The sequence below is a fragment of the Pempheris klunzingeri genome, chromosome 23, assembly GCF_042242105.1.
Source record: "Pempheris klunzingeri isolate RE-2024b chromosome 23, fPemKlu1.hap1, whole genome shotgun sequence".
In the NCBI taxonomy this organism is placed as follows: domain Eukaryota; kingdom Metazoa; phylum Chordata; class Actinopteri; order Acropomatiformes; family Pempheridae; genus Pempheris; species Pempheris klunzingeri.
The window spans coordinates 8,040,517-8,060,196 of NC_092034.1; the positions used below are offsets into that span (position 1 = coordinate 8,040,517).

Genomic DNA, 19,680 nt, shown 5'->3' on the forward strand with positions numbered 1-19,680 from the left:
TTTAACGAATAAACCCCTACAAAGCACAGGAAGCTGTTAGTTCTAAAACTGTGGCCCGGTTACGGTGCTGACGCTGAGGTGACGTGGAGGTGAGGCAGCACTCTAAAGGTTAACGACTGCTCTCAGGCCAATAATGACAGCGCTGAGCAAACATCACCGCTCCTTCCTTCGATCTGCACTGATGAGTTACATAAGCCGGGTCGAGGGACTGTTTGTTCTTTCAACATATAGAAGATTTCAATAATCTCGACTATGGAAAGTGTTTGGGTTTTGCGTTCTGTTCAGATGGTTACAGAGGAAGTGTGTGTGTGTGTGTGTGAGGGGAACTGTCGGGGGGGGTAATTCTTAAAATGTCTGTCCACGTGCCCAGATTAGAAAATGTCGTGTAGTTGTTTCTCTGAAATGAAATTCTTGACTCTCAGTCAGTTTGGTTCCGTGATCACATTGAACAGAGCAGCAGAGAACGTGGACCCTGGTCGATACGTAAGGATTAAGTAACTGAAAGGTAGGCTGTGTGTGTTTGGCCTGTATTTTCCCTCCAGGCAGTCAGAGTTGAGCAATCTGTATGAGGTTAAAAGATGGTTCCACTTGTTCCACGATCCTCAGTTTTTTGTTTCTAATTTGAAACACTACTTTAAAGAAAGTTCCTCTAAGCTCCATGTCACAGATCAGTTGGGTAAAGCTACCAATCAAAAAAATCTCGATTTGCATTTCACTTCTTCCAAAAACTGCTGTTGATTCCAGGTTATTGCCATCATAAACTCAAAACCTTTGACTCGTCTGACCTTCACCCACCATGACAGGTAATTATGAACATCTGCAAGCAAACTACTTCTGGTTTTACTTCATGTATGTCAGCCGTTTTTTTTTTTTCCATAGGTTCAGTCAACATTCCTACTGGTTGTAACAACATTTTTACCGTCCTCTAAATACATTTATGAGTCAATTCTGCGAGCTGAAACTACAACTGTCACTGGCAAATTAATGGTTGGCCTAGTTGGTCTGAAAGTTACACTCAACCAAAAACTGTTGTGGTGGAGCAGAGATGGTAGCCAATTTGAAAAATATACTGTTTTAAACTTTAAGCATTGCCTTAAAAGTTATGAATAGCTAACATTGACAGTAATGTAAGCTAAGCCAGCTATAGCCAAGCTCTTGTTTCCCAAAGCAGTCTGATACTGTGATAAACACTTTTTGTTAAACAGTTTTGATTCCACCCTATGGTCATTTTATCTTGTTTAATTTCTAATTTAGACATTTGTGATATTTTGTCTACCTTTATTGATACAAATCAGGTTAACAAAGCCTACTGTAGGTCTGCCTAATTAAGTGGTAATGGAGCGTAATTGCCTGTATAGCTCCATTTAACTTTAACCTGACTATTAGTGTAATTAGCCAGAGTAACTGAAAACACCTGCGAGGTGTGCAGGGCCTCTCAGCATCATGTAGGACTGATGTAGTATCTTCCTTACTGTGGGTTAAATTGGCCCAGAAATAAACCTGACGTACTTTCACATAAAAGCTTATGTGCCTTGTAAAGGAATAATTTTAAGCCGTAAACAGAATTACAAAAGGTGTGAGAGAAGAAATACTCAAGAAACACACCTACATACATCCAGTATTCTGCAGGGCAAACATTTTGTTTCTATATAATAATGAGGAGGCACAACTTTATTTCTTTGACTGCATCAAAATTAGAGCTGCAATGATTAATCAATTACTTGTCAGCTATTAAATTAAACGATTTTGATAAAGAAAAAAAAAAAAGTCAAAATTCTCCAATTCCAGCTTCTAAAAAGTGAATATTTTCTGGTTTATTTACTCCTCTATGACAGTAAACTGAGTATCTTTGGGTTGTGCACAAAGAAGACGCCATCTTAGGCTTTGGGAAACACTGGTCAACACTTTTCACCATTTTCTGACATTTTATGGACCAAACTATGAATCAGTTATATAAGCGAGAATATAACCGACAACAGATTAATAGACAAGAAAATAGCAGTGCGGGGCGCAAGAAGCCATGAATAATACACATGATACCACAATGATAACAGCAGTAATTATAGTGCAAAACAAAATAAAACAAAGTGACGCAAACCAGTGAATTCAAGTTCAACTCAAGTATTGTGTGACTGTGGAAAACAGTCTGTATTTATTGTGGACTGTTCCAGACAAATGATGAAACCATTTTTTGATTAAAAAAAAGTCTTTGCTTCATTTCAAAGTGTCGTCATCCTCCCAAAAACGGTGGCCAGGCGTTATTCAGAAACAGTTGTACAGTCTAAAATGGCTTAATTGGGCACAATTTGAACAGTCTAGTCAGATCAAGGCAAAGCTCGAGTGGGAAAAAAAAAAGAGATATGATGGCAGCTCCTCTGAGAATAACTTGACCCTCTCTGCAGGAGTCTTAACTGGATTCTCACCCTGTTGTCACCGTCAGCACTTCAGCTGACCCATAGATCAACCCTGACCTCCTCTCATCCCCTGAACCTCCTCCACCTGATCCATCCGGCCTCAGCACGGCTCAAGACGCCGCACACACATGCACACACACTTCTACCAATGCACACACAAACATGTATGGAAACAGCATGCAGCCACACATAAACAAACTATATTCTAGCCCAGACAGAGGTAGACACACACACACACACACACACACGGCCTCCATGTGAGAAGTGGCTCGTTAGTAGACGGTAATCAGCTTAGTGCTCTCCAACGCCCACGGGTGTTAAGCTCTTTACAGACAAACTCAGTTAGAGAAATAACAGCTGAGTGATGCCAGGGCCTCCGAATCTAATGAGACACACACACACACACAAACACACACAGATCATGGTGGAGACGTGGGGAGAAACACTGTGGCGGTGTTGACATCGAGACAATCACCTGAGACCGGGCAGTGATGTGTGTGCCGGAGGAAAAAAAAAAAAATTATATGGGAGACGGAGAAAATAAAAGGAGGCTAGGAAACAAACCCAGAGCGAGAAGAACGCAGAACATAGCACTCAGAAAACTCAAATAAAGCAAAAAGAGAAGCTCAAATGTTTTCCTGGGAGAAAGTGTGAGGAAGGAGGAGGAGAAAAAAGTGAACAAATAAGGAGGAGTGGGTGTGAAAGGAGGGAAACACTCCCTCCTCCTCCTCCTCCTCCTCCTCCTCTTATGCCCTCAGTAACCCCAGTGGGTTGGTGGGTGGCTGCTCTGTTCTTGTAGGCAGCGCCCAACGCTCTCTGAGCCCGGCATACATCCCATACCACAGCACACAATCAGGGCTCTGTAGCCAGGATCACGCTCAAACAGGGAGCTGGCACGCTGCCAAGCTTACACACTCTGAGGCATGTACTGTACATTTACACGCCCACACAGACAGACAGAAGATGCAACACTCATATTAAAGGAAGGCATTGAAGTTCATGTCAATGTAACAAATAGTGATTAATGCCATTATCAGTTAATGTCTTCAATAACTCCATTAATTGTTTAGTCTATAGGAGGTTAGAAAAAGGTGAAAAATCTTATGAGATGTTTTCTAATTTGCACGTTTTGTCCAATCTACAGTTCAAATCCCAAGAAAAACTTCAATTTACAATCATATAAAACAGAAAAAGCTCACATTTGAGAAGCTGGAAGCAGAGAATAAAGCAATAACGTTGTCTGTCTGTCCAGACTAAAATATCCTAACAACTGTTGAATGGACTGCCAAGAAATGTTGTGCAGATATTCATGGTACCCAGAGGATAAATCCCAGCCAGTTTTTCCTCTAGCGACACCATGGGGTTCACGTTTACAAAGAATATTGGATGACTTCCAACGAAATTTTGGCTCATTTTTTTGTGTTTCCTTCAGGATGAATTATAAAAAAAAAACATTCTTGATCCTCTTTAACTGGTCAAAATTCTAATTTGTTGAATATTTCAGTTTAGAACCAAATATGCTTTGTGTTCATTGCTAATTAGCAAATATTATCACCTAAAATGGTGAACATGGCAAACATTATCCCCGTTTAACATCAGCTTGGTAGGGTTGTGATTGTGAGTATTTTAGCATGCTGGCGTTAGCACTTAGCTCAAAGCTCACAGAGCCGCTAGCACGGCTTTAGCCTTCTTGCTAACAAAGAAAAAAAACGGAAATGTCAAGTAGTTTTCTGTTCAGTTGTGGTCATTTGCTTTCTTGCTGAAGTTTAGATGAGAATATCAATGTCTGTCCGTGAAATACGAAGCTGGAGCCAGGAGACAGTTAGCTTCGCGCAGCATGAAGACAGGAAACAGTTAGCGTTGGCTCAGTCCAAGAGTAATATATCTACCTATCAGCACCTCTGAAGCTACTAGCTCGACTATTTAACATGATGTAATATAAGTTGTGGTTTTATGGGGAGTTATTTGCGGGTCTATTTCTCTTGAATGGACCGTCACGAGAGCGGTACCCATCTTTTCATTCATGTTCAGGTCAGCAACTGTATTCTTGAAAATGTCAAACTTTTCCTTTGGGCCGCATTTCTAAGTGACACCACTGCACAATGCAATAGATCGAGCATTCAAACTATGGCACAATCACATGCACACACAAAGTATGCAATGTTGTAATGAGAGCTACATTCACAAAGGCAGCTTCAGCAGGTGCTCCTCCTTAACTTGGGCAATGAAGACTCGGAAAAAATAAAAAAACATTCTGTCTAAAAGCGATTTCTTAATGCAGACACGCCCTGCAAGTTATCTTTCCTGTGGTCCGACTAACTTATATCTTATATCTGACGGAGGCATCGGCCCTACAAGAGGTGCACTCATTCACTCATTTGAGCAGAAACACCTCGTACACAAACACGGCTCACACGCCCAGCTGAAAGCTCCTTAATCTGTGCAACATGATTATGAGAAAGAAAGAGAGAAAAAAAATAGTCTGGTGTGAAAATAACAAAAGGGGCGAACAAAAAGTCCACTGAGAGAAAGAGAAAAGACAGGAAGAGAGAGGTTTGAGGAGTGGAGTGGAGAGGCAGAGGGGCTTTGTTCGAAAAAGAATGAGCAAAAACAGTATTGACAAAAGAGACAGGAGGTGTGTGTGTGTGTGTGTGTGTGTGTGTGTGTGTGTGTGTGTGCGCGCATGTAATTGAGGTAGACCAGAGCTGGGTCAGTGAAGGTTACTTTGGCCATTAGTTGAGAGCTTTTGGCTGATCCCTGCTTCCTGAAAGGTGATTGGCTTGGATGATCTGTCTCAGCTTTTCCTATTAAGAACGGCGCAGCCTCAATGTGTGTGTGTGTGTTTGTGTCTGTGTGTGTGTGTGTGTGTTTTCATGCACGTGAGTAAACCCCATGCATTAAGACTTTCTACATTGTAATGAAAGGGCTTTGAAATCGAAAAGCAAGCATGCACAGGTGTGTTAATCGAGTGCTTTTCTGTCACATCAATGGCAAGTTCAATGGTTAATATCCGAAAGACACACACACACACACACACACACACACACACACACACACACACACACACACACACACACACACACTTAGTCTGTCCGGCGGCGCCTCTTTGACTGACCAAGCTGCCAATACAATTCATTCCCCCGCCGCTGTGTTCTTGTATGTGTGTTTGTGTGTGTGTGCCAAATGCATGTGAATAAGGCACTAGTCAGTCAAAACATGACTAGAGTACTGAGCCATTAGCTGAGGTTTTACTACCTAATTACCATTTGCTTGGTCTGGGCAGCTCACCAGAGACACGCACAAAGGAAAAGGACCACGACGGAGCCCCTGTCGAGGAGCCCTGGAGCAAGGCGCTAAAACCCCAACTTGGCATGAGGGTAACAGATGGATTAATTGCTGAAAAAAAGCTGTCAATCTATGAATAAATAACCCCCAAAAAACATTTTCAGCATCTTATCTACAATCCCGGGCATTAAATCACTTATTTCTGCTTAAATCCCTGTAATCAAGATTTCAGATGAACACAGATTGTTGGATTTTAGATTTAAAGGGTCCTTATCAACAAATTTATGCCTTGTGTTCATGAGAAAAGAATTAACATCAGCAGACAGCACATTCAGCTATGGTTTGGTGATTGATTGACAGGTAAAAAGCACGTTAAGATGAACATTTTCTCGTTTCAGGTTGTATATTTGGGTTTACGACGGTTGGTTTGACAAAATAAGCAATCTGAGGATGTCGCATCTCTAGACAAAACAATTAATCAGAATAAGTGAAAAACTTAATCGGCAGATCTATTCATCTATCAAACCCTGAAATACTGATGTCAGCCTCCAAACTCAAGCATCTGTACAGTAGTTGTTATCTTTATCCTCGTAGTCGCTGCATTCCTTCAAAAAAAATAAAAAAAACAAACCCTGAAATTTGTCAGGTGACATCCTGAACGCCGTCTCATCAGTAATACCTGGGCTGAATTGGCCTTTATCTGCTTGACAGGTAGAGCTGCGACTTCCCAGGAAGTGTGTTCATCTGTGTTTAACGTTTGGCTTGAACACAGCAAGCGATAAGACATTAATAGATAAGGAAGGTGTGTGAGTGTGTAAGTGATATCCGTGAAGTGGGTGAAATGTGAGAGGTGTTTGTTACATTTCTTCAGGCTTCATGTGATGAGCTCAAGAATGAAGCCACTCAGGTCTGTTGCCCTCGGCCGAGTCTTGCATCGCCAGACCAAATCTGCACGCCTCGTTTTAGCGCTGCGCCAGCGCTGGAGAAAGGTCTGACTGAACCCGGTATCATTCAAAAATGCTCAAGCTTGTTTGTATTCCTTTAAACCAATCGCAATTGCCTTGGTCGGCGCTGAGCCACGGATGCTGTGACAGTGCCTTTGTTTTGGTGGAACATTTGCACGTAGGGAGGCAAGCCCTGGTGTTAAAATGGCTGAATCCCCCCCCCAACAGAAAACGCCAGATAAAACAGTAAAAGACGTACAGTATGTAGACTATATGATGCAACTTTTACAAAAGAAAGACATAAAAAAACATCATTTTCAGCACGTAGGCTGCTAGCGTGGAGGTTGTTGTTTCATGCAGCGACATTGAAAATGTTAACAAGCAAATAGCAGAAGGGGAGGAGAACTTCGGCTGAAATAGTCGGCTTTCGCATGATTTAAGCTTGACGCATAAATCTGTGAGAGTCGCAAGTGACGTCACACCATCATCATCAACCTTCGTGGGGTCACGTGTGGCTGGTTTTCACCTCTCTGTGCACATCCAACATTTTCTACCTACGCAGACAGGCGGAGAGAACGGAGAACTTTGAGCAGCTGCTCCGTAGCTCATCTCCGTACAGAAAGCATAACTGAGGCTTTATACCCGAACCACCTCCTGTGAGTCAGACTGCGTTCGCCGTGACCTTGTGTGTGCATGTGTGTGTGTGCGCTTTATAAAAAGGCATGTGGTGGGAGGTGGGCAGAGTAGTCTGGTCAAGGTCTTGGGAGTGAAAACAAAACCAGGTGGGTGATAACAGGGTGGGAGAGAAGACGAAGAGAGTGATGTCAAAGGCAGCAAATGAATGAGGATCCTTCACTGGTGATTGCCACGTCAACAAACACATGACACACACGTCCACGCATGCATGGCCACAAGGTTCAACATCTACTTTCTCGCCTTTTTTAAACCCTTTTAAGATGATGACAATAGTCACTTCTCAAAATAATTAGATGAGAGGAACATGAAATGTTTATTATGAGCAAACGTTAAGTTATTTCAACTTCATTTCTGAGATACCTCAAAAGTTTTTGTATGGTGGACCTCTCTGAACACCACAATACCTGTGAGCCTCGGCCGCCGTTGCTATGGAGATGAAGCCCGTCTGAGGTCTCTTTCAGAACACTTTGCTGTTGTTATTGGGAACAAAACGAGGCGCCACAGTTGCCGAATTCATGCAAAATTGACCCTGAACACAATTTCTTTAAGCCCATGAAAGTTTTATGGATTTTCTGCAGAAACCAGAACCTAACCTCAGTGATTGGATGTTTCTTACTGAAAAACTGCTTTTATGCAACACACTTGTAAGTTTGACTTCTTAATTGAAAGGAGTGAATATTCTCTAAGGCTGATGATTCAGAGTTTAATGCCCATACAAGCTGTGGAAGTGCTCCCACACCTCATATCGTCTATGCAGGAAATAAATGGGGCCTTTTCTTTTGAACACACCCAAAATAACCCCTCATACTTCAAATCACATGAAAGAAAAATGGGGAATTTGGCCTATCAAACATGACCTTTCTCTTTCTCCAGCTCCAATGCTCTCCTGCCTTTCCTTTCCACTCCTCCTCTCCCCCCTTTTCTCCCCAGCATCCATCTCCCCTCTCCCTCTTTTGCTCCATTGAAGCCTAAAAACCATCCTCATCCATTCTCTGCGCTGGCTGGCGTGTCCAGCTTCAATGTTTGAGCGTCAACAGCGTTTCATGAACAGGCCTTTTGATGTCTGTTGAAATTAGGCAAATAGTTACAGTAAGAAAGCAAATATGCAAGATCGATGGCAAATGCGACGCACGCACATTAGCAATCTATCAAAGCCAGGAACAATGTCCAATCCACAGACAGAAGAGATGGTTATGAAAAGACATTCAAGTTCAATACTGATTACAGATTATGAAGGTTCAACGAGTGCTCGGAGAGACTGCGCACACACACATGTACAGATACACACCAGACATTTAGTCTCTATTCACGGTGCAGAGCCCATTTCCTCCCAGGACCTCAGGCAACATCTGAAACAATACAATACACACACACACACAATGGCAAGTTCTCACAACATCTCCCAATGAATCCCACTGATCACTTTGTTTTAGGCACAATTGGTGCCGTTTGGATTGTGATCCCTCTTAAAATGTGCAGTTTATGTCAGGAAACCGATATTCCCCAAAGACGCCTCTGATCGATTTTGTGTTACAGGTTGAGGTTGTGTCATCCATCACTGAATATCATACAGTAAACTGATAGTTTGTCCGCAAAGGCCGCATTCAGACCGACACTGGCAGCCTTTTCATTCATTCAATGATGTGGGAGTCCCTACTTACAATTCCTCATAATAACATAAACTGCAGTGCAGCGTTTTGCCATCTGATTAACCTTCAAATTCATTGACATATTAATCAAACCAGGCTTCCTTTCTCGTATTTCATCTGTACCTGAAGTGATGTGCCCAAACAGTTTATAGAAGACAAGATCAGCAATAGTCATGGCAAGTCACGGCATGTTTTTTGTATAAAAGTTTCTTGATATTTAGCCAGACATGCAGTTAATCCTCAAGGCGATGCTGTCTTGATATAAACTATACAACATCAAAGAGGCTTTTGTGCACTTCATCTTGCAAAAATTAAAAAATTTCACAGCAATCGACTCTGACACATCGTTTGTGTGCGGATCTTCACTGAAACCACTGAACACGGTCACATTTTGACCTGTAACATCACTGGCTGCACTAATCTTACCTCCCATCACCTGTTCTCCAGGTGTCTGTCCTGTTGTTCAGCAGCTATTACATGTTTAGCACTTTATTTTCACACAGCAAAACTCTCACACACTGAGTTCTACATAGCGGGCAGCGGTGTGTGTGACAGCTTGATCATCCATCACAAAGCTGTATATGTGTGTGTGTGTGTGTGTTAGTATTCAGCATCAGTTACTCCCCCTGGCCTTCAGATTTGCCTAATTGGACAGGGCCTGAGATGAGACGATGCTGCCACAGCAGCACATGTGTCTGACCTCATCACATGGGAAAAAAAAACACACCTCAGCCTTCGAGTCCTCTAATATACACGTGTGTGTGGTGGGGATGGACACACACACACACACTCACACACACACAGCCTTGAAGGCTCCCTGTAAAACCCAAACAGAGGAGAGTTGTTGCTACGTGCGGTGTGAGTTCGGTGACTCCCTGAACAGACCGCCCAAACAAAGCAAACTGGACTTCAGAGAACTAAACGTCCACGACTTCAACAAAAACAAACTACTCCCCAAAAAAAGATCATGTGCTTTCGGACCTCCTCCATTTTGTGATTTTTATCCAAAGAAACCTATCTGAACATGTGGTGGAAAACAAGCAGTTGAACACAGAAATACGGCTTTTGTTTACTCAAACTGGCAGGAAAACTGGATTCAGGCCTCTGTGCTGTCCGCATGTAACTGACTGTGCAGGTTGTTCTGCGTCCCCCCATGGGGAATCAGTTGCGCAACGCTGTAATTAGGCTAATGAAGGAAAGTCGAGTCTGCAGCATGGAGAAATTCAAGCTAATTTCCATCCTAATATGGATTATGTAATCATAATATGCTCGAGTGTACCTCCCACCTTGTCCTGCTTTTTCTATCTATGCAATCGATTATGCAAAAGCAGAAAGTAGTTAAAGGCAGATAAAAGCAACATATTAAAATCAGATTTTAACTAAACGCATTGCTGTTGGCTTGATCTCTCATGATCTCAAAATGGGTCACACTGAATAAATAAATGCTAAGTTAATTGAAAGTAAAACCACTAACGATTCAGTTTCTTCAGATCGACCTCGTTTTTGTCCTCCATGTTCTCCACTCCTGCTATTTCGGCTTCACATCTGTGTGCATTTACACTCCGCATACATCAGTATGTAAGCGGTGTGTCAGTGTGGTGAGAGAGCAGGCTGCAGCTCAGTCCGTCTGAAGCAAACCACGTTAAAACAGATAAACAACCGAGTGCACGCACATTCACACATTCTGACGCGCACCCACACATGCACACATACTTTCCTTCACACATACACACAGTGCCCTGAGCCTCACCCTAGGGGGGGGTCATGTCCCATCCACGTGGTTGTGCTTTACATAACACTACTAGTGCTGTTAGTCTAACCTGGTTCTGCCCTGGCAGATTACACACCCAGCAAAAAAAAAAAAAAAAAGAGTGTCAGTCGCAAAGAGAAAACTGTGTGTTTTGTGAAGAGGGAATGTGTGAGTTTGTTAAAACACCGACTGATTAAATACAGCCAGTTTAATGATTTAACGATCAAATAATTAAAAGGATAACTCAGATTTATTACAACTTGGCTCTCATTTTTTCTTACTTGGCTTTTTTTTTTTACTGCCGTGACCATCATTTCTATCGGCAATAAAATCATCAACTTGCACTTCTTTTCCTGTCTGTCCTTCCTGTAGCAATGTCGTCATCTTCCCACATCGCATCAAACATCATCGAGCCCCAGAGAGACTATCGCCAAAGCGAGGGAATTGGAGTGAATTACACGTCACTTCTGATGTCTGCGGCGGACAGGATTTGTTCGCTGAAAGGACTTGACTGTGTGTGAGTTCCATGTGGCTCCGCTGACTGACTTTAAGTATGTTTACCCCTTCCTGGCCTACATGACCTGGGACTGTGAGGGGGTGGGAACGTGCCAGCCAGCTGCCAACTGGAGCAGGAAACCCTGCAGTGTCACCAATAAAACTACTGGGTGCTGCTGGGTGGGTCAACAGTTTTATTTCTATGCAGTTAAAGTCAATTTCAGTTGTCAGTTTAGCATATAGGTATCTGGCATTTTTTAAATACATATTCATAGAAGTTCTAAGAAACATGTTCATTTTTTTTTTTTATTGCAATGTTATTGATTCATACATTTTCAGTGTTTTCGCATTAATCTCTAACTGCTTTATTTCAGTGGATCAGCCAAAAGCGGACTTCTCATCTTATTACTGGATTTATAGATAAATTACCCGATAATCTAGATTGGAATAATAATAATCCCTATATTAAATTATATACACATCATCATCATCATAGAGGAATTTTATCCACAATACCCATTCCTACATAAACAAAAATGCAACCTACTGAACTTATTGCAGAAATGTGTTATATTGTGGCATGTACTGTGAAAAAACACAACCAATGCCCGCGCGCACACACACACACACACACACACACACACACACACACACACACACACACACACACACACACACACACACACACACACACACACACACTCTCGTACTGTAGATAGTAATCCAATTGGTAAGTTATGCATGAGTAAGTAAACAAATGTAAGCAGCCCCGCTTCTGTGAGCAACAACAATGATCATGTGATTCAGAAATTAAGACAAATAAAACAGACTGTTTAGATTAAAGGGCATTAAATGTGTTTAAATTCAATTATAATTTTAAACATGCATGAAGGCTCAATTTTAAACTATGGATATGCTTAAATTTCCCCCGTTAGAAACTTCTTCCTCGAAGTAGTGAGTCCCAAGGAAGGGATTTTAAAGGGCTCCAGGTTATTTTCAGACTGGCATACACTTCCCCCTCCAGATGGTAAAGAAATAAAGTTAAGGGACAGCTGGAAGCGCGGATAATAAAATTCTCTCACATGGTTTTCCTGGAGGAGATCGTGGGAGTGGCGGCTGATTTAATTCAAATTAACATTTTGTCCTGAAAATCCTCTTCACTTCATAAATGTTTCACTCTGTTCTGCTGAAGGTCGTGACTCTCCTCCATCATGTGGGAAGCACCAACACACACAGAGATCCATACAGAGAAGTGAAACACGCACATTACTGTCTAGCGCTCTTTGGCTGAATCTGACGCTCATAAAAAGCATGAACACGGATGTAGTGTTTTCTACGTAAACACACACACACTTAAAATCTTTGCCACGAGGTGAAAATGCACACACATCACATTTGTTGTAGTTTTAGATTCATTTTGAATTTTATGTCTAAAACACTTTATTTCTTTTCCTCATTATCTAAATCATGAGAGTTTATTTTTACACGTTACATATTACATAACCTGAATCAAACAGGATTGTTTTTGGCACATGTCCCACTACTGAAGTTCAAATTTAGCCTGTTGCTCTCGGTGCCAAAAGTACGCAGCCCTGGGACATACCCACTCTTTTTCTATACAAGCTGGTGCCTGTTGGGGGGGGGGGGGGGGGGGGGGTAAAAAAATCCCTGTAATTACAGCAGATCAGAACACAGGATCCATGCAGACAAGATAATTAATCGTTTCTAAACTGCATTTTGTTTGTAGTAACGGCCAGATTGGTCGTCATGCACCTCTCTCTGTATTTTTTCGTTTTTTGATTTAGATTTTCGTCTCCTTCTCTGGTTGCCGTCTGCTCTACAGCGAAAGGAAAACGTCTCAGCACGCTACTAAAATCTATTTTTAAGTGCCTCTGCAAGCGTTTAGAGGATGGAGTGAAGCACAATGTGAAGGGGGAGGAGGACCAAAGGCGTAAAGACAAGAGAGGTTTTGGTGAAAAAATGCTGTACAACAGTATGTGTAGTGAGCGGAGGGAAGGGAAGGAATTTCAGAAATCCATCAGCCTAGATGTCGGATGAGAACAAAGGATGTGCGAGGGCAAGAAGTGAAACAGAAAAACAAAGATACAAAGGCAGCAATAAAGGTGAAAATAAGGTAAGAAAAGAATGAAGAAAGCAAGATAAAAGACCACAAATTATGGACTGCAAGAGAGTTTCAGGAGAGTCCACTAGTCTTGGGGTTTGGCCCTGCTGAGGCCCGCCAGCCCACCGCGGCAAAAACACCCGAACAAAAGGATCATTTATTGGAGGAGGAAAGAGGGGGAGGAGGAATGGAGGGATGAAAGGAGGGGGAACACTGTACAGAGGCATTTTAGAGCTGTGTGAGTGAAACACTGGCCCCATCTCAACATTCACAGCCAATGTGTAACATTCTCCCACACGCTGCCCCGCTGACATACTCAGCAGCCAGAGCCCATATGGTCCCACTGTGGTAGCCTGCTAGCATTTATATTTAACATACACCCAACTATACCACCCGCCTCCACCATCATGATTTCTATTTCCCCCCCCAAAAAACGATGCATCCATGCCGATGTATGGATGCAGGCGGATGGTTCATTTCCATCTGTGGAATCTATGAAAACCAACTGTTGAGCTCAGCCGTGCTCCACTGACCACAAGATCCCATGATGAATTTTTGCTAATGCCGTACATTTTTCATCAAATCCAACTGTAGAGCCGGGCTATGAAATGTTTACCGCGAAAACCCACGAGGTTTAATTCTAACACAACCTACGGTACAAATCATGCGGAGGCTAGCAGGGCTACATAAACAACAAGGCTTGGCAGGATGCATTCATCACAAGAGCCCCACTGTGGAAGGTTAAGTAAGACTACTGAGTGTTTTACTGATGCATATAAATCCACATCTCCATTTAAATGCTGCTCTATCTGCTTAAACTGCAGGCGTCTATTTCTTAACAGGCCAATTTAGTGCAGACAGTGGCTCAAAGAGAATGTTTTTCGATGAGGAAACGTCTCACAGTGACCTAGATGAGGTATTGTTTAGCTGTGGTAATCCCCCACGGCTAGAAAAATGCCCCACACGGTAGGAAAAAAATGTAAATACGATGAAAATGTATCATCTGGCTTTACTGACCTCCCTTCCTGACAGCACAAATGAAGATTTTGTGCATGCATTCAAGATCTTTATGCATGTGATCACAGTAAAAAATGCTGATCATCAAACTCATACACCCACAGCTTTCTGCTTGGGTGAAGCAAAGTACAAATCATAGTTAACAATATTTGTAAAACCAGATCTACAAACCCATTTGAATGCTTGCATACTTTCCGTCATAACATCCTTATAATTCTAAATTTGAAGGATCTGGAAGCTCACACATTAACAGATTAATTTCTCCTCCATTGCTTTCTTCCACTCATATCACACTGGAGGATCTCAGTTTGACAGGTCAAAGGAAAACAGGGTCAGAGTTCAGCTTTATTGAACTAGGAGCAGACAGGTCTCCTTGTTTTAGACAATGGCTCATTCAGAGCGGAAGGATTCTGCCACTTGTCATGTACGTCTAACGAGCATCTCCCTAATCTTTACCCCAACACCGAAAGGAAAAACTGAATTGAGGCGCGGCTGCAGCACTGAGAATGCTTACATAACTTTCAACAAGCCTCAAGAGGATCAATAGTCATTTCGATAAAATTGATATTCCAATAGGTTGTCTGGCCTTCAGCACCTTATATAATCACATAAGGTAAAAAGTATGCATGTGTCTTTAGAAGTGGACCAAGCCCCAGAAAAGGAAATCTATTCATGAATTGTCAGAGCAGCCGATCTATATCTCATATTGTGGAGTATGGAGGCAGTCATACTAATCAGACTGGTGTCTACATACTGATCTGGCGTCAGGTGAAGTTTTATTACAAGCACAGATGGAGAGGGAGGCTGTGCTCCACTGGATTATCTTGAAAGCGTATTCTTTTTTCTGTCTGAGTAATATGAAGTAGGAAGAGAAAGGGAGACGGCACAAACTGAAAAAGCCTGTGATAGAGTGTGTTTGTGTGGAAAAGCCAAAGACATATGAAACTAAACACAGTCCAATAAATGTGTTTTAAAAGAATAAAGTCAACTCTTACCTGTTCCCTCCTTGTTTCCATTCTGATGCGTCCGCAGCTCCTCTGACTTGTAGAAGTCGATGCTGGCATAAGTATTGAGGCTGGAGCTGCTGCTGACTGCTGCACTCACTCCAGCGACCCCAGACCCTCCACCCAGGACAGAGAAGAGGCGAGAGGGGGCCTGGCTACCTGAGGGTCCATCCAGGCCCAAATGGGGGCTCTCTTTGTTGGCCAAGTCCAAGTCTATGTAGTTAAGGCCTTGCTCTGTGGACGAAGTCTGAGTGTTTGTGGGAAGGGACTGTTGTCCAGGGAGGGCAAACTGAGTAGGGTTATCAGTCACAGCACCATTCCCCCACAGCATGCTTTCAAAGCCCAGCCGGCGGGCCATGGCTTGGGCGTGTTCTGGAAAGAGGGAGGCAGTGGAGGAAGAAGTAGAGGTAGAAGTGGGGAGGGAGGGTGAGGCCAGGAAGGTTTCTGAGCAGTGCCGTCTGCGTCCTTGGGGGTCAGCCCGGATAACTTTAGCCCCATGGTCTGGGTTGGGTCCTGGTTTGGCTAAGGGGAAGTCTAGACCCCGGGACAGGACTGGAACAGAGGGATCAGTCCTAGTGGGGGAAGGGGCTTTGGGGGAGACACTGGATAATGACCTAGGGACGGTGTTGCTATTCAAGCTGAAGGCCATCTCTGTGTAGTCACCACAGGATGTTGGGGACTCAGACTCGGTCACTGATGGAACGCTTTCTCTGCTTTTCCTAAGTGGGGCCTCAGCCACTTCAGCCCCGTCTTCATGAGGGCCACTAGCACCCTCATCACAGGCTTTGGGGGCATGAGCAAGAGTTGGAGGTGTGGGAGGGGTGTGAAAAGAGGGGAAAACTAGTGGAGTCACAGAGAGGGGTGAAGGGGATGGAGAAGGGCCCAGGTCCATGTTGACATACTCAGAGGCAGCTGGGGGAGTGATGGGGGCTGAAGGGCTTCGGGAGAGAGGGATAAAGTTCCCTAAGCAGGAAGTAGGCCTGTGTTGAGGATGCTTGCTGCTTGAGCCATGAGGCAGTGATAAGCCATGCCTGAGACCCCTGCCACGCCCTCCTCCAACCCCAGTCTGGCTGCATTTCTCCCCCTTAAACTCAATGCTAACATACTCTCCAGGGCTCTTAGGTTCCGGGGGCAGTGGGTTCTCACGGACCCTAGGAAGAGTGTTCGCCTTGGATACATCAACAAATAGACTCACTGGTCTGTTTCTAGTATGGCTACCCTGCTTGGACAGTCCACCAGAGCCCCGTCTCTGCTGGAGCTTAGTCCCATCTTTGGACTGAGCTCCCCCTGCCATGGTACTCACTGCCTGGGTAGCTCGGTCCTCGCTCTCCCCGAGGCTCTCGCTGCTGGCTGAGCTGGAGGAGTATGAAGAAGAGGAAAGGGACAGGTGGCGTCCGACCACTGAACCGCCTGCTGCTGGTGGCTCCTGACGCCCTCCAACAGTCCTACCTCCACCCATTCCCCTACTACAACTCCCATTTGGCCTCCTGCCTCGTCCAGGCCCATCGTCAAAATGTCCAGCAGAGGGATTGTGTTTGTATGAACGGGGAAGGGAATAGTAAGAATATACCATCTTGGGGGCTTGCTGTTGAGAACTTGTCTCCAAATGACCAGTGTGCTCAGGAGGTGGGGGGCTGCCATTTACAGAACGTGCACTGATTGGAGACATGTTCATATAGTCACTGCCTGCCCTGCTGTCTGCACTGCCACTGCCCACCCAAGCCCCTCCAGAGAGACCCCCACGCTGGTCAGGGGAGCAGCTGCTATTGGGGGACATTATCATATAGCCATCAGAAGTTGGTGGAGGCCGAATCTGCTGTGGAGGGGACACGCTGTTGTTAGGGGTCATCGCCATGTAATCATCAGCAGGTTTGGAATCTGAGTCTGGGACAGAGACGGCCAATGATTGGGACAGAGATACGGGAGGTTGAGTGACGCCAGGCAGCATGGACATGTACCCATTGTCCACACCTAAATCTACACTACCACTTGCTCCTCCGCCCCCTTCACTTTTGAAGTCACCTGCCACATCCAAGTACCCTCCTCCTCCCCCTGATGACCCAACACTCATGATGGATTCTCTTTGTGTGGAAGAGGAGGTGGACGTGAAAGATTCGCGGCTGGTGCTCCTCGACATGATGGCATAATCAGCTGAATCTTCATCTGCAGGCTCCTCAGCTCTGCGCTGACGTGGGGCCAGCCTCTCCAGGGCCATAGGAGGTAATGAAGCCCGCTTGCTCAGCAGCCTTCGTTCCGCTTCACATTCGCGGCTGGAGGAGCGACGAAGGACTCTCCTGGTCTGGGACTGAGAGCCACAGGCTGGTGTTCCTGGTGCTGGCAGGGAGCTGGAGGTCAAGCTCCCTTGATTACTGCTGTTGCCGCCACCACCACCACCATTACTACGTTGGCCCATTAGGATATAGTTGGCACCCTCCTCGCCAAGGGACTGGCTGCTGATGCTACCTACGGAGCTTCCAGGGAGGCTTGGGGAGGGTAGGAGCGTGTGATCTCCAGGACTAGAGCCATACTCGTCTGAGGAGCCATAGTCACTGGGTGAGCCAGAAACAGACGCGTGATGGGAGGGAACACGACTGTAGGCACCAGACGGACCAGCACTGGCAGAGGAAGCTACGCCTCCAAACTCTGAGCCATGCCCAGAGCTAGAGGAGAGGCTTGGGGCTGGGGAGGGTGCTGGGGTGGAGATGGAACGCATCAACCCAAGAGGAGTTTTAGCAGTGGTGGTGGGGGCTGAACGGGCTGACTTTGACCTGAGGATTGGGGTGGTGGAGCAGGAGCCATTGGTGGAGGGGCTGGAGCTCGGGCCTGGGAGCTGAGTGGTTCCCGCTATCCCTTCCTCACATTTCCCCCCATCACTGGCAGTACGAGACCTCGGGAAGCTATGCCGTGGGGTGGGAGAGGCATTTGCACTGCTGACCCCTGCCCCACTGTTGGCGCCCCCAGGAGGCTCAGTTCGGGGCCGGCGGGTGAAGCCCACCTGGCTGGGAGGAGGATTTGGGTGGTGGCGGCGTGAGGGAACACTGATGGGGTTAGAAGCAGTAGCACCTCCTCCGGGGCCGGAGTTCGACTGAGACTTGCTGCGTTGGCGGAACTCCTCGCTCAGAGCCTTCATGGCCTCTAGTAAGGTTTCATGCATGTTCTGGGCCACCACCGAATCATCCACCTAAGACATGACACAAAAACTCTCTTAAACAGTTAACTCAGATCATAACTCTGGTAGGTTCTAAAAGTATAAAAATAATTTGAAGTTACAAATCAAACCGCAAGGAGATTTTAAAGGGAATATTCTGTGGACATTTAATTGGAAATGCATTTTTGTATTTTAATTACATTTGCATTCAAGAACATCTTTAAATCTGAACATCTTAAATGCTGGTTGTTCGCTACTTTTCTCTTTTTGCCTTCTGGGATTAATTTGCAAAACCTGAATTGGACCATAATGTAGGGTTACACTAACTCTAACAGTAATGTTGAGTGACTGTGCAGTTTCTCTGACTGCTGATTATAGGTTCTTTATGTATATGTGAGACTGGAGGGTGAAACTGTCAACATAGAGGGTACTGCAGATTACAGGCTCACCTGCATCCAGAACTCGCCCGGGCCTGTCACAGCAGAGCGTCCCACCTCGACGAAGAAGAAGTTTTCTGAATGGCCGCAGCGTCGGACATTCATCAGCTGCAGCACCACAGCAGCAGCATCAGAGTTGAGCTTGACAAAGTTGACTGTCTTGTCAGTCAGGCAAAGGCGGTAGATGCCCACCAAGTTCTTGGCTTGGCCCAGGCCTTTGGGCCACACCTTCACCTGCCACACCTCTTTGAATGCAGGCCCAGGATTGGGCACTCCATAGTCCCCCGCAGCCCCGCTGTCAGTGAGGTTCTTACCTTCAGGAACAGGACAGAGATGGAATGAGATTAAAAGGTTGTTGGTGTGAAAGAGGAAAAAAATAGGATCATTTGACTGGATAGGAAAGAACAGAGAGGTAATTAAACTGTTAGAGGACGATTTATGGAGAACATTGGCAAGTACAACTGCAGCAACAAAGCACTGACATGACCTTCATGCATCTGCAAACAAAGGGAACACCAGGTGAAACCACCACTATTTACCCGTTAGTGGAGGGCAAGGTGCCTTTATTATGTAAGGTCTGCTGATATTGAGCTTTTCACTGATTTTTAAACCAGATCTGAGTTCAAACAGTGCATGCAGGAGCTTGTGAGACCTGCTCACTTTACCTGCGGGCTCCATACCTGGGGTCTCATTTGTCAGCCACACACCTGACATCCTGA

At 44.8% G+C, this 19,680-nt stretch overlaps 1 protein-coding gene across 1 annotated transcript in view; it reads right to left on the minus strand.

The window, feature by feature from the left end:
• LOC139223085 (insulin receptor substrate 1-B) overlaps window positions 1-19,680 on the minus strand; it is a 42,729-nt gene that overhangs the window by 12,966 nt on the left and 10,083 nt on the right. Inside the window, exons 2-3 of the mRNA XM_070855013.1 lie at window positions 18,974-19,275; window positions 15,368-18,557 (exon numbers count right to left, since the gene is read on the minus strand). Coding sequence (XP_070711114.1) covers window positions 15,368-18,557; window positions 18,974-19,275 — 3,492 coding nt within the window. The remainder of the gene's footprint in view (window positions 1-15,367; window positions 18,558-18,973; window positions 19,276-19,680) is intronic.